General features: G+C 50.9%; 2 protein-coding genes across 2 annotated transcripts in view; both read left to right on the forward strand.

Annotated features, from left to right (window-relative positions):
* Positions 1 to 10,404, forward strand: part of LOC122543827 (transmembrane protein 179-like) — a 12,419-nt gene extending 2,015 nt beyond the window's left edge. Inside the window, exons 2-4 of the mRNA XM_043682630.1 lie at positions 6,339 to 6,476; positions 8,603 to 8,681; positions 9,764 to 10,404. Coding sequence (XP_043538565.1) covers positions 6,339 to 6,476; positions 8,603 to 8,681; positions 9,764 to 9,955 — 409 coding nt within the window. The 3' untranslated portion in view covers positions 9,956 to 10,404. The remainder of the gene's footprint in view (positions 1 to 6,338; positions 6,477 to 8,602; positions 8,682 to 9,763) is intronic.
* LOC122543826 (heterogeneous nuclear ribonucleoprotein U-like protein 2) overlaps positions 4,142 to 15,216 on the forward strand; it is a 38,607-nt gene continuing 27,532 nt past the window's right edge. The window contains exons 1-2 of the mRNA XM_043682628.1: positions 4,142 to 4,183; positions 9,926 to 9,931. Of these exons, the coding sequence (XP_043538563.1) occupies positions 4,157 to 4,183; positions 9,926 to 9,931 (33 nt within the window). The 5' untranslated portion in view covers positions 4,142 to 4,156. The remainder of the gene's footprint in view (positions 4,184 to 9,925; positions 9,932 to 15,216) is intronic.

Raw genomic sequence — 15,216 nt, forward strand, 5'->3', positions numbered from 1 at the left:
CTCTGTCTATCTCTCTCTGTATCTCTATCTCTCTCTATGACTCTATCTCTGTCTCTCTTTCTACGTCTATCTCTCTCTTTCTCTCTCTCTATCTCTCTCTTCCTCTATCCCTCTCTCTCTGTCTCTCTCTATATCGCTCTTTCTCTATCCCTCTATCCTTCTATCCCTCTATCCTTCTATCTCTCTGTCTGTCTGTCTGTCTGTCTGTCTCTCTCTCTCTCTTTGCCTTCCATTTCAAATCCCTTTCAAGGCCAGGGATGTAGTGATCAGATGGTCACATGAAATAGGATCAGGAGTAAGTTTTGTACCCAGTAAGCTCTGTCTGTCTGTCTGTCTCTCTCTCTCTCTTTGCCTTCCATTTCAAATCCTTTTCAAGGCCAGGGATGTAGTGATCAGATGGTCACATGAAATAGGATCAGGAGTAAGTTTTGTCACCCAGTAAGATCTGAGTCTGTGTTAAATTCCTCGTTTCCCCAATGACCTGTGATGACCCCCTGCCTAGCACAAATCTATATACCTTGCTTTAAAAAATATTCCGTGCCCTCACCACCACCCCCCACATCACCGGCAGCATCTTCCGAGACAGAGCGTTTCAAAGTAAAACTGTCATCTGAGAGAAAATGGGAAAAAAAAACGTTCTGTCTGTCCTGAAAGGGAGACGGCTAATTTTAATACATTGTCCCTTTATTCTGGACTGACCCAGGTCTTGTCAAGATCGTTCAGAATCTAATGCTCTTCCATGAAGTCACCCCTCACTCCATTGGGAGCAAGCCCAATTGGTCCAATCCATCCTCATAAGACAACCCATTCATTCCAGGTATCGATCCAGTACACCACCTCTGAACTTGATTGCACTAACATCTTGCAATGTCACTGTGCTGGTAATCGGGAGTCCCGGGGGGGGGGCCGAACACAGGTTCAAATCTCATAACGGGCAGACGACAGAATCTTAATTTAATGAATCAAATTTGGAAGTGGAAGCTTGTAATACAGACTGTGGTAATTATCGTCAATTGCTTTTAAAAAAAAACTCCATCTGGTTCCCTAATGCCCTTTACAGAAAGAAATCTGCTGTCTTCACGGGATCTGACCTACACGTGACTCCAATCCCACTGTAATGTGATTGGCTCTCAATTGCCCATCTGAACGCTCCATGATAGGTGATTAAGAAGGTACATGGGTCACTTGCCCTTATTAGTCGAGAGTGCGGTGCTGGAAAAGCACAGCAGGTCAGGCAGCATCCGAGGAGCAGGGAAAATCGACCTGTCGTGCATAAGCTGTTTTCCTGATGAAGACCGTATGATCAAAACGTCGACTCTCCTGCTCCTCGGATGCTGCCTGACCTGCTGTGCTTTTCCGGCACCACACTCTTCAAGCGAGGAGGCTAAGACGGAACACGCAAAAACAGAAATTGCTGGAGAAACTCAGCAGGTCTGGCAACATCTGTAGAGAGAGAAACAGGGACGTTTCGACCACAGCGACACTCCCCCTCTCCCCCCCCCCCCCCCCCACCCCGCAACGCCTTTTCACGGACTTCAAACATTATCTCTGTTTCTTCTTCCAGAGATGCTTCCAGACCTGCTGAGTTTCTCCAGCGATTTCTGTTTCTGTGTGTTTCAGATCTCCAGCATCCACAGTTCCTTGATCTAATTGAGAGGTTGGTTAGAGTGGAGTTGTGAATAACATTTAGTTAGGCCAGGGCAGCAATATTGTGTGCAGTGCTGGTCACCTCACTATCAAAAGGATGCAATTGCACGAGAGAGGGTGCAGAAGCGACAGGTGATCATACCGGACCCAGCCAAATATGCCTGTGTCCCATAGTTGGATAGAATAAAATCTTTCATCCCGAGACTTACAAATTCCTTCATGGGAGTTGGGTATCACAAGCTATCCAGGTATTTGATTCCACATTTATTTCATTGAATTTGTATTCAAATCCATGTCCATGAGAGTATCATCTAGTGCCTCTGAATGACTAGTCCAGTGACATTACCACTACACCAACAAGGCACCTCAGTGACAAAGAGTTATCTAGTCTCGAAGCATTAGCCTGCCATCTCTCCACGGAAGCTGCCTGACTCACTGTGACTCCAGCATTTGTTGTTTTCACCTCAATGACAGCACTGAGGCGTTCCCACATCAGCAACAGGGAAGATGGGACACAATCGGTAAAAGGTGACAGGGCTACACAAATTATCCTTAGCTGCGTCGCGCAGTTCCTGTCAGATCACCTAGGACTGCCAACTACCTGTCCCATCTTCGTTCAAGCCCTGGTGAACATTGACAGGGAGTATGCAACATCCATCAATGCTCTTGATGCCTTTAGGCTGAGCTGGGCGCTGTGGGGATCCAGCGCTTTCAGGCCCCCTCCAGCTCCATTTTCATTGAGTCCCTTCCCTCTCATCTTTGATGGTTTGGATTCCCTGAAAAATGTGTTGCTGGAAAAGCGCAGCAGGTCAGGCAACATCCAAGGAGCAGGAGAATCGACGTTTCGGGCATGAGTGGATTCCCCACAACGGACTTTGCTTGTACATATTCAGTTGGCTACTGGCAGTGGTTACGAGTTTTAAAAGAAGCAGAAAAAAAAAAGAAAATCACGGTGATTTTGGTGGTGGGAAAGTCGTTAGGTTGTGCGTAGAGGAAAAGCGAAAAGTAGAATCATCCAGGGAGGGTGCTTGTGGTAGTGTTCCCACCTCTGAGACAGGATTTCAAGTCCCACCTGCTCCAGAGGTGTGTGTCGTAACATCCCTGATCAGGTTAGAATCATAGAGTCCTACAGCTTGGAGACTGGCCCTTCGGCCCAAACTGGTCCATGCTGACCACAATGTCCATCCACACTAACCCCATCTCCCTGCACTTGGGCCTACATCCTTCTAAACCTTTCCTAGCCGTATGTTGATTAGGAAAATAGCTGGAATTATCTGTGCCAGAGATCACTACATCAAACCTGAGCTGGTCGCTTTGCCAAACTGTCCACCCCCCACAAACTCTGTGGTCTTGCCCTGCAAAGTGCTGATCCTGGGAGCACAGACGTTTCAGAATAAGAGAGTCCTTGTTTAAGGAGGACTCTCATCTCTCAGAGAGCCAGAGGGAATTCTCCCTCCCCTGAGAGAGCAATAGAGGCTGGGCTATTGAATGTACTCAAGCTTGTGTTAGACAATTATAAAAGGCGTTGGGGGTGAGACCACAGCTGGGGTGTTGCGTCCAGTCTTGATCTCCGCACTTGAGGGGGGATGTGGTGGCAGTTGAGAGGAGGTTCCCAAGGTTGATACCAGAGCTGGCGTACGAGGAGCAGTTGGATAGTTTGCGTTTGTACTCATTGGAGTTCCGAAGAATGAGGGGGAGACCTGACTGAGGTGTATAAAATGCGAAAGGGGATTGATAAAGTGGACGTTGTTCCCTCACGTGGGACAGTCTCAAAGAAGAGGTCATGGATGTAGAGGCAGAGGAGGTAGGTTCAAAACCGAGGAGAGGAGCAACTATTTCTCTCAGAGGGTTGTGAATCTGCGAGTCACTGCCCCCCAGGGTGCAGCAGAGGCAGAATCAATCAATAGATTCAGGAAATAGATATGGCAGCAAGGTGGCTCAGTGGTTAGCCCTGCTGCCTCACAGCTCCAGGGACCAGGGTTCGATTCCAGCCTTGGATTACTGTCTATCTGTGTGGAGTTTGCATGTTCTCCCCGTGTCTGCGTGGGTTTCCTCCGGGTGCTCCGGTTTCCTCCCACAGTCCAAAGATTTGCAGGTGAGGGTGAATTGGCCATGCTAAGTTGTCCCATGTGTCCTAGGGTGTGTAGGTTAGGTGCATTAGTCAGAGATAAATGTAGGATAATAGGGTGGGGGAATGGGTCTGGCTGGGTTACTCTTCGGAGGGTCAGTGTGGACTTGTTGGGCCGAAGGGCCTGTTTCCACACTGTAGGGATTCTATGTGTTTCTGGTGAAAAGCAGGATAAAGGGCAATGGGGAGCAGGCAGGAGAGTGGAGTTGAGACCAGGGTAAGATCAGCCATGGTCATGTTAAATGGCGGAATGGGCTCAAAGGGCTGAATTGCCTACTCCCCCCACCTCTTAATTCCTACGACAAGAGCTTTGGCCGATGAGGGGCTGGAGGGCTACTGGGGAAGGGGCCAAGGGAACTGAGATCCCAGTTTATTTTGGGAATGATTGAATTGACTGGCGGGGAGCAGGTTTGAGGCATCCTCACATGACGTGCTCCCTCTGGGGTTAAGGGTGGGAGACTGTAGGCAGAGACTGCTTGTTCCCACCCAGGAAGGGTGAGTGTTTGGGGCAGCTGCTTAATGACTGCAGGGATCTCCGCTGCCTGATCTATTAGATTATCATGACTTGCATACAGGCACAGCTGATTAAATCACAGGCTCAGCCGAATTGTCTGCCTGGACATAAATTCTCATTCCAACCAGGAAGTGAGTGGCTTATTAATGAGCCTGTTCCCCTCCCTCCCTCAGAGTCTGTTTTTTTTTATTGTTTTGGCTTCTGTTGCATCTCCTTTGGCCTCATCCACCATTTGTTGTCAATACAGGTCGGTACTACCCATAGCACCAGCTCTCTTGATCTCTCCGATACCTGGTGACTGACCCAGTCGTACAGGATAGAATGGACTGTCCCTCGGGAACAATGGGAAGACATTGGATTCGGTCCCTGCTCCAAACCCACTCCCCGCTCCCTGGTAACAGTCTGAGGTTGAATTGTTTGTTCACAACCTCCAGGTCACTTTCCAGCCCAAGATCAGCTACCAACCTCATATTCACACCGTCTCCAACCCCTACACCCCCTCTCTATTCCTGTATCCTGCTCCATTCCCTGCACTCCCCCCTATCTCTGGAACCCCTTCGTTTATTCCGAACCAAGGGCAGGGACTCGCTGCAGCCCGTCTCCCAGTGACACAAGGTCGTTTCCAATGAGCAGCTGAGACAAACTGCTGCTTAATAACAGCTGGAGATGTCAGCCTGGGTTCACTCTCACCCTGACATACCCTCTGCACCACCCTGGCCTTTCATGATAACCATCATTACACCATGGGGTGGATGGGCTGAATAGCCTCCTGTTATACCCTTATGATGTTCTGACAAGTGCTGGCTTTGCTCTCCATGTCTGCTCCCCGACGTCTGTAACTCGCCCCTCACCCTTCACCCTTCTCCCTCTGCCCCTCACCCTTCACCCCCTCCTTTTGCCCCACTCCCTCTGCACCACTCCCTCTGCACCACTCCCTCTGCACCACTCCCTCTGCCCTGTTCCCTGCTCATTTAATATCCTCCTTCCAACATCTCTCTGGTGCTACCTTGTCAACTATTTACCTGCTTTATGCATGGACAAAATGAGTTTTGATATTGTATGAAAGGTGCTATGTCAATGCAGCAGTTGTTGGCACTGCTTTCTGCAGAGCCCTGTTTCAATCTGTTATCGACTTTCACCAACTCTGAAAGAAGTTGCAGATTTTGTGGGTGATACTGCCCCCTGCTGCTAGAGCGAGAGACATCAGCCACACGGCACCTTGACAGGGACATTCTGGGCAGCAATCTGAGGGGAAGGTTCCCAGTTTAGGATGCCCCCTCCCCCCTCCCTGACACATTGCCCAGGGATATCCCTGTCCCACTGACACTGGCCGTGTTTAACCTCAGCCTTTCCCATCTCGGGCTGTCAGTTCATTAACATTGTTCGTGCCAAGTCTCTCTGAACATCACTGCATGGTCACTCTGTCCACAGTCCAATGGAGCGCCTGGTGATTGTCCCCTGTCTCCTCTGTCCTGCTCAGAACAAAAGATGTTGGGGTTAAAACTGATTGATTGTCACCCCCAGATGTTCAATTCTGTCACCTGACAGTTGTGAGACCCCACCCCACCCCCCGGTCAACAGCTTGGCAACACCACACTGAGAGCAACACTCTCAGAGAGAGATTCACTCATCACCTCACTCTCTCAACTCCTTACACCCCCTCCAGCCCCTACACCCCCTCCCTATCTCTGTAACCCCCTCAAGCCCCTACACCCCCTCCCTATCTCTGTAACCCCCTCCAGCCCCTACACCCCCCTCCCTATCTCTGTAACTCCCTCCAGGCCCTACAACCCCTCCCTATATCTGTCACCTCCTCCAGCCCCTACATCCCCTCCCTGCATCTATCGGAGAGTGGTGAGCTCGCCACTTTGGCCTATCGGGGTGGAGGTGTTGGAATTGGTAATGGGTGGGCCCGGTTAGCACCAGACTGGGAGGGGGACCGGGGTCCAGTCTTTGGTCTCCACAGGGGAGAGGGTCTGCTCTGTGTCGGGGAGAGGCTTCACCACGATGGTAATGACAGAGTGCCTGTGCTTTTGTCTGCTCTTTCAGTACATTCTTCTCCGCCTTCCTGAACCTGGTGCTGAGCTGCTCTGTGTTGTTCCTCACCATCGTCGCCTGTGTGATGATCAGCGTGGGCTTCAACATCTGGTGTGATGTGGTCACTGACCATGGCAACATGCCCATGAGGTGAGTCTGTGATTTGAAATCCAGGTTTACCGTCAAAGTTCCCACACCGCCAATGGCCAGCAGCGATTAGCCTCCTCCTCCCCACAGAACAGGAAGAGGCCATTCAGCCCTCTGCGCTATGTAAAACAGTCCCATTTCCCAGCAGCCCAGGCTCCATAGCCTTGCAGGCTCCAGCTTTTCGGGGGCAGACTCATTTTAAATGAGTCGAGGGGTTCCTTGCCTCCAATACCAGTTGCAGGTACCCACCAGCCTCTGGGTGAAAAAGCTTTTCCCTCATATCCCTTCTTGTCCTTCTGCCGGCCATTGCAAATGGCCTCTCTGCTTGAAGAACAGGTCTCCCCTGTTTGCACCACCCAAGCCCCTCATTATTTCTTGATTAAGCCACCTTTCGGCCTCCTCTGTTCGAAGAAGACAATCCGAACCTATCCAATCTTTCCTCATAGCTTCGGTTTTCAAACCCTGGCAACAGGAGGGGAGACAACGGCCTAGTGATGTCCGAACCGGGCTTGTCAATCTGGGGAGAAAGTGAGCCCTGTAGATGCTGGAGATCAGAGTTGAGAGCGTGCTGCTGGAAAAGCACAGCAGGTCAGGCAGCATCCCGAGGAGCAGGAGAGTCGACGTTTTGGGCAAGAGCTCTTCATCAGGAATCCAGGCTCTTGCCCGAAACGTCTATTCTCCTGCTCCTTGAATGCTGACTGACCTGCTGTGTCTTTCCAGCACCGCACTCTTGTCAATCTGGGGACCCCAGGTAATGCTCTGGGATCTCTTTGTAATCTCAGATAACCTCCTTCACTGTCCACTATCCCACCAATTTTGGTGTCATCCGCAAACGGACTAACCATGCTTTCTATATTCTCATCTCAATCATTTATATAAATGACAAACAAAAAATGGACGCAGCACTGATACCTTTGGAAAACTGCTGATCACAGGCCTCTGATCCGGAAAACAACCACTCTCTTGTCGCCCGCTGTTGAGCCAATTTTGTATCCATTTGGCAAGCTCATTCTGAATCCCACAGTAAGCCTCCTTTGGATTGTTTCCAATGCAGTTACATCACAAGGAGATGATCCCCTTGAACCAACTCTACCATTCTCTCCCTCGCGAACACTGTGCAGTCTGTGTGAGCTTGCTGTTCACAAACAGCTGCAACCTTTGCAACATCACGACTGTAAAGAAAAAAATATTTCCTGTCGACTGAAAATCGTTTTGTGTGTGTGTGTGTGTGTGTGAGAGAGGCATGATGACTCAGTGAGTTAGCACTGCTGCCTCGCAGCGTCAGGGACCCAGGTTTGATTCCAGCCTCGGGCGACTGTCTGTGTGGAGTTTGCACGTTTTCCCTGTGTCGGTGTGGATTTCCTCCGGGTGCTCCGGTTTCTTCCCACAGTCCAGGGATGTGCAGGTTAGGGTGGATTGGCCGTGCTAAATTGTCCCATAGTGTCCAGGGATGTGCAGGTGAGGGTGGATTGACAATGGGAAATTGTCCCATAGTGCCCAGGGATGTGCATATTAGGATGAATTGGCCATGCTAAATTGTCCTTTAGTGCCCAGGGATGTGCAGGTGAGGGTGGATTGAACATGCTAAATTGTCCCATAGTGCCCAGGGATGTGCAGGTTAGGGTGGGTTGACAATGGGAAATTGTCCCATAGTGCCCAAGGACGTGCAGGTCAGGGTGGATTGGCTGTGGGAAATTGTCCCATAGTGCCCAGGGATCTGCAGATTAGGTGGGTTATCCACATTAAAACCATTAATGGGGTGACGGGGTGCTGGATGCTGCTCGGAGGGCCGGTGCAGATTCAGTGGGCTGAATGGCCTGTTCCTGCATTGAACAGACTCTATGAATCACTTTGGTGGGAAAAGGCGGTTGTGGGGTGGGGGGGGTTACAGCCTTGAACGGAACAGAGAAATCAGGACAGGTCTTCTCACAGGACAGCAAGGATTCTGGAACATTCTCTCTCAAGAAACAAGGCTGGTACTTGAGCAAGGTTTCACCAACTGAGGGTGGGAATGGTGCAGCAGCGATGGCCTACAGGGCAGGCTCAGATTCTCAATGCTTCCAGCCACACACCCACCCCCATTGCTCCCAGAATTTAATTTGAGCTCTTCCCCTTTCTCCGCTTGGCAGCTGTGAGGAGATCCAGTCGGTGAACCTGCACCTCGACGTAGACACATCCACCTTTTATGTCCACTTCAGGATTGCACAGGTGAGCGTCACCGAGAGATACCACCAGGGAATGCGCGGTGGTGAGAGGAGGGTTCGGCCTACCCGCCACATACCGCTAGCCCTGTACCCAGATACGGCTCACTGCCGGGTGAAAGAGTGCGGTCAGGTGGACTCAGGTCTAGCGCATGTGGCTCAGAACCAATGATGGGTCAGCACTGAGGAGACTCATTACTGAGGGTGCGCCGCATTGTCGGAGGGTCAGTACTGAGGGAGTGCAGCACTGTGGGAGGGTCAGTGCTGAGGGAGTGGGCACTGTCAGAGGGTCAGTGCCGAGGTAGTGGACACTGTTGGAGGGTCGGTGCTGAGGGACCACCGCACTGTTGGAGGGACAGTGCTGAGGGAGTGTGGCACTGTTGGAGGGTCAGTGCTGAGGAAGTGGGCACTGTCGGAAGGTCAGTGCTGAGGGAGTGGGCACTGTTGGAGGGTCAGTGCTGAGGGAGCAGTGCACTGTCGGAGGGTCAGTGCTGAGGGAGTGGGCACTGTCGGAGGGTCAGCGCTGAGAGAGTGGACACGGTCGGGGGAGGGGGCACTGTCGGAGGGTCAGTCCTGAGGGAGGGGGCACTGTCGGAGGGTCAGTCCTGAGGGAGGGGGCACTGTCGGAGGGTCAGTCCTGAGGGAGGGGGCACTGTCGGAGGGTCAGTCCTGAGGGAGGGGGCACTGTCGGAGGGTCAGTCCTGAGGGAGGGGGCACTGTCGGAGGGTCAGTCCTGAGGGAGGGGGCACTGTCGGAGGGGCAGTGCTGAGGGAGCGCGCACTGTCGGAGGGTCAGTTCTGAGGGAGCGGGCACTGTCGGAGGGTCACTGCTGAGGGAGTGCCGCACTGTCAGTGTCTGTCAAAGACCAGATGGTGATTATTGGCAGGGCGGGGAGGATCTCTCCACTATTGACATGTGGGAGCTTGCTGTGCGTTTGCGTTTGTGACATTGAAACATGACGAGAAGTTTATGCGGCGTCCCCGTAATAAGTTGGGGTTCCGGGAATTGCGAGTCCTACCCAGGCGGGACAGAAGAGGTGTCCTCTCCTTGAATCTGTGGTTGAATTCTCTGCCTGACTTTTGTCTGTAGTTCGGCCTGTGGAGTATTTGGACCATTTGGGTGCTGCTGGGCGTGCTTGCCTTCCTGAAGGTTTACCGAAATTACAAACGCAAAGAGCTGGCTCGCTGCCTGTCCCGGGAAAAGGAGCTCCTGCTTGACCGTTCGCTGCACAGCCGGCCCTTGTCCGAGGAGCAGGCCGACCTCCCCAGCGTCTTCATCTGAGGTGACCGCTCCCCCGTGGGTCAATACCGGGCACAGATGCAAACTCTGCAGACCAATGCACCCCTAGGCGAGCCTGGAGCCTCGGGCCTATATAAATAGCCTTTAGTGGGAATAGACAAGTCAGTGACCCCTGCCCTGTTCAGGCACGAGGGGTCTGGGAGTTAACCACTCAGATATTTTTGTTTGGAGTTTGCTTCGTGGGCCGCTCCAGAATTCTGCCTTGCCTGGCCCCTACACTGTATCAGCTTGTCATCAGCAGTTTGGTTTCATCACCTTCCGATTTTATTACCCCCATCCCACGGCCTCTCTGTGCTCCCACCGCCCGTGAGGTCAGGTCAGTGATTGTGAAGTTCGACCGTGAAGGGCGTCACGGTTTCTGACCCCCCCCCCCCACTTTCTCTGGTAGAAAGTGAGGACTGCAGACGCTGGAGATCAGAGTCGAAAGAGCGGTGCTGGAAAAGCACAGCAGGTCAGGCAGCATCCGAGGAGCTGGAGAGTCGACGTTTCGGGCATGAGCCCATCTTCGTTTCTCCTGCTCCTCGGCTGCTGCCCGACCTGCTGCGCTTTTCCAGCACTACAACCCCCCCTTCCCCCCCCCCTCAGTCTGGGTTTGGCAGGGGGAGGTGTTGGCTTTGTCATCTTAAATCCCCAGGGCCAGGACAACTTGTAGCTCCACCACTTCTCCCTTTCCCACACCAATGCCCCTCAGGGCCTGATGGGGTGAAGGGAGGAACGGGAGGGAGGGGGCAATCATGGGGCAGGAGGCAGTCCAAGGGCGTGCCCAATCCAGTGAACCCCACCCCAGGACAGACCTGCGCCTGGGCTGTGGAACAGGGTTCACAGTCAAGCGATTGATGCCATAGCTGAACCGCCCCAGGCTGGGTCCCTGGAACCTTTGGCCTGGGAAGGGAGGGGCGGTAGTTTGTGGTTCGGAGAGGGACAGGTATCCTGCTTTCAACCTCTGATTGGATTTGGAGCTTATTTAGGAAAACAACGAGGGTGTGTGGGAATAAAATTCAGGAGAGATGCAAAACTAACTCCCTGTAGCAGGCTCATGGATAAAAGTCCAGCTCTATCCTGTGTGTTATTCACTTGAGTTTTTTTAAGTTATTTTCATTGTAAACAGTATTCCAGTATTTGTTCATCAATCTATTACCGATCTGTTTGTATTTATTAAGCAACAATAAATATGAGACTGTGTTCTGTGGTTATTTCTTCAACTTTTCTACATTATTACACCTTCAAAGTCTCTCCTGTGGTTCTGAGAAGCCCATCTCTATCTATTTTTCGATCTCACTTTCCAATTTTTCTCTCTACTCACTCCTCACCCTCCATCCCTTCTCCCTCTTTCTGTCTTCCCTTTTTTTGTCTCAGTGCCTCCCCTCTCTCTCTCTGTTCCTCTTTCTCTCACTGTTTCTATTTCTCTTTGCCTCTCTGTCTCCCTCCCTCAACCCTGGCCTCAACCCTTCTCTCTTTCTACCCCTCTCTTTCTGCTTCTCACTTCTCTCTGCCTTTTTCTCTTCCTTTTTCTCCCTCTGTCTCTCTCTCTCCCTTTTTCTCCCTCTATCCCTCTCTCACTGTCCTCTTTCTCTTTGCCCTCTCCTTCTCTCTCTTTCTCCCTCTCTGCCCTCTCTTTCTCTCTGCCTTCTTTATTCAGCCTCCTTCCCTCCCCCACCCCACCTCTCTCTGTCTCGGTGACCTTCCAGGCCCCAGGGGACTGAAGAGAAAACCCAAACTCAGGCAGTGGCTGGGAGTCCATCTGGGGGTTTCCTTGACAACTGAGGCCCAGGAGAGCCAGGCCTCATCTGTTAAAGTGTGAGGGCCCGAGGTGGGGGCTGGGTCGTAGAGCATTCGGGAAAACCGTGTGGAATTTAATGAAGGACCCCTTTGACTGACAGGCTGTCAGAGGTCAACCTGCCTGAGCAGCTGTTTATCGGGGACGGAGTAGCAATTAACATCCCTGCTCTCCTTTCCAGGGAGACTTCCTTGGGGAATGGGTCAGACGGGTGTTCTTGCCAGCTCTCCCATTACCGATCTCTCGGCAGGAATCCTCCTGCCCACGGGCCCCGCCCAACCTGTGTCCTCTGTCCCTGACACCTTCACGTTTTACTGGGGATGGACTGTCCAGACCCGAGATGGTGTCACTACCTATTCCTCCCCTCCAAAACTAAAACAAAGATGCTGAGGACAACTACACTGCCCCACACTCTACCTCCCTGTTTGAGAGAGAGAGACAGAGCTGAACGCAGAATGTAGGAGGGAAAGGACAGTGAGCTGCGGTGAAGTCAGAATGTTATATGTTCAAGCTCTGCTCCAGACAGTTGGACACAAAATCCAGGCTGATTCTCACAGCCCCATTACTGTAGGCGCACAGTGCTCTACCCATCATGAGCAAGTGATGGAATAAGTTCAAATTAAAACCAGGGTGGCACAGTGGCTCAGTGGTTCACACTGCTGCCTCACAGCACCAGGGACCTGGGTTTGACACCTTCAGGCAACTGTCCGTGTGCAGTTTATACATTTTCACTGTGTTTGCGTGGGCTTCCTCCGGGTGCTCTGGTTGCCTCCCACAGCCCACAGATGTGCAGGCTGGATGGTTTAGTCATGGGGAATGTAGGGTTACCGGTGGATGGGGCTGGGTGAGATGTTCTTCGGAGGGTCAGTGTGGGCTCGATGGGCAGAATGGCCTGGTTCCGCACTGTCGGGATTCTATTCTACTCCTGGCAGCATCTGTGGGGAGAAATCAAAGTTAACGTTTCGAGTCCAGTGACCCTTCTTCAGCTCTGGATCCAAGACATTGACTCTGCTTTCTCTCCGCAGATGCTGCCAGACCTGTTGAGTTTCTCCAGCAATTTCTGTTTTAGTTGACGGATTTTTTTTATTTGCTTGTGGGATGTGGGTGTTGCTGCATTGCTCGGCCCTAGTTGCTCCCCTTGAGAAGGTGGGGGGAGCTGCCTTCTTGAACCGCTGCAGTCTATGTGCTGTGGGTAGGCTCCAGGGTATGTTGTTTTACATATAACATTGGCACCTAAATTCAGGCCTAACTGTGCTGAATTATGGTTGTCAGAACACCCTTGTGGACCTATATTTTGTTCCTGATTCCCTTTCGATCCTATCAGTTCAATTCTGGTCTCCCTGCTATAGGAAAGATGGTGTGAAACTTGAAAGGGTTCAGAAAAGATTTACAAGGATGTTGCCGGGAGTTAGAAGATTTGAGCTATAGGGAGAGGCTGAACAGGCGTCGGAGGCTGAGGGATGACCTTGTAAAAGTTTATAAAATCATGAGGGACATGGGGAGGGGAGTCCAGAACTAGAGGGGATGGGTTTAAGGTGCGAGGAGAAAGATTTGATTCCCTACAGTGTGGAAACAGGCCCTTCAGCCCAACAAGTCCACACTGATCCTCCAAAGAGTAACCCACCCAGGCCCATTTTCCTCTGACGAATGCACCTAACACTGTGGGTAATTTAGCATGGCCAATCCACCTGACCTGCACATCTTTGGACTGTGGGAGGAAACCCACGCAGACACAGGGAGAATGTGCAAACTCCACACAGACAGTCTGCCTGAGGCTGGAATCAAACCTGGGACCGTGAGGCAGCAGTGCTAACCACTGAGCCATCGTGCCACCCTAATTAAAAGGGACCTAAGGGACAACTTTTTCACACAGAGGGTGGTGTGTGTATGGAATGAGCTGCCAGAGGAGTTGGTGTTGGCTGGTACAATGACAACATTTAAAAGGCATCTGGATGGATATATGAATAGGAAGGGTTTGGAAGGATATGGGCCGGATGCTGGCAAATGGGACTAGGTTAATTTAGGATATCTGGTCGGCATGGATGCGTTGGACCGAAGGGTCTGTTTCTGTGCTGTATAATCTCTAATACCTCTTTGTGAATCGATTATTTTAAAGAAAATTTTGATTAAATCTCTTTCTCGCCTTCTGTACTCCAGTCAGATGGCTGTGTCACGTATCCATGACTTTTGCTTTGAAATCTTTGACTGATTTTGGAGTAGAAGAATGTATCTCTCCTTTGTGTTGTGATGTTAGAGAGAAAAACGAGCCGTGCTCTTTGGTGACCTGAACCAGACATGTGGCGTTCCTGACCGAAACATTGTGCTGCAGGCTACACAGGTGGGTGTGCCAAACGTCACCCCAATTTCTATTGAACAAAGTCAGCAGGCCTTGAAGTTTCATCTCAGGTTTGAGAGATAATACCTGGAGTTCAGAGTACCACCCTTCCTCGGGGTAGTGCAACTACTGGGTTAGTTGGGGAAAATCAGGTCCCATTATTCTTGAAGTTGTCTCAGATGTGAGAATTTGATTAAATTACCAAATTGTCCACCACAGTTTAAAGATATGAGCACACCAGGTTCTCGTTAGTCACTGAGAAGAATATCACTATTTATTGTCATCAAACTGTTCTTGCTGGAAAAGCGCAGCAGGTCAGGCAGCATCCAAGGAACAGGAGAATCGACGTTTCACGCATAAGCCCTTCTTCAGCTCTGATCTCCAGCATCTGCAGTCCTCACTTTCTCATCAAACTGTTCTTGACCAAGTTAAAAATCACACAACACCAGGTTATAGTCCAACAGGTTTAATTGGAAGCACTAGCTTTCGGAGCGACGCTCCTTCATCAGGTGGTTGTGATGAAGGAGCGACGCTCCGTAAGCTAGGGTGCTTCCAATTAAACCTGTTGGACTATAACCTGGTGTTGTGTGATTTTTAACTTGGTCCACCCCCAGTGCAACACCGGACTCTCCGAATCACGTTCTTAACCAACAGCAAGAAGGAAACACGAATCGCTAACTTATACTAACTTGAACACTACCTAACATTTCAGAACAAATAGACATGTAAAGAGACAAGACAAAAATATTGTAGGCAGGGAAGAAGAAAAGTAACGCCAGAGAAACACAGAAATAAAACAAAGGACTGTGGTTGTTCGAGATCTGAAATAAAAACAAACATTGGCGGATAAATTTGGGCAGCATCTTGTGGAGGAGCCACAGAAAATGGGGGAGATACTAAATGAATATCTTGCGTCAGTATTTATTGTGGAAAAGGTTATGGAAGATATAGACTGTAGGGAAATAGATGGTGACATCTTGCAAAATGTCCAGATTACAGAGGAGGAGGTGCTGGGTGTCTCGAAACGGTTAAAGGTGGATAAATCCCCAGGACCTGATCAGGTGTACCCGAGAACTCTGTGGGAAGCCAGAGAAATGATTGCTGGGCCTCTTGCTGAGATATTTGTATCAT

Source organism: Chiloscyllium plagiosum, chromosome 45 (assembly GCF_004010195.1).
Source record: "Chiloscyllium plagiosum isolate BGI_BamShark_2017 chromosome 45, ASM401019v2, whole genome shotgun sequence".
NCBI lineage: Eukaryota > Metazoa > Chordata > Chondrichthyes > Orectolobiformes > Hemiscylliidae > Chiloscyllium > Chiloscyllium plagiosum.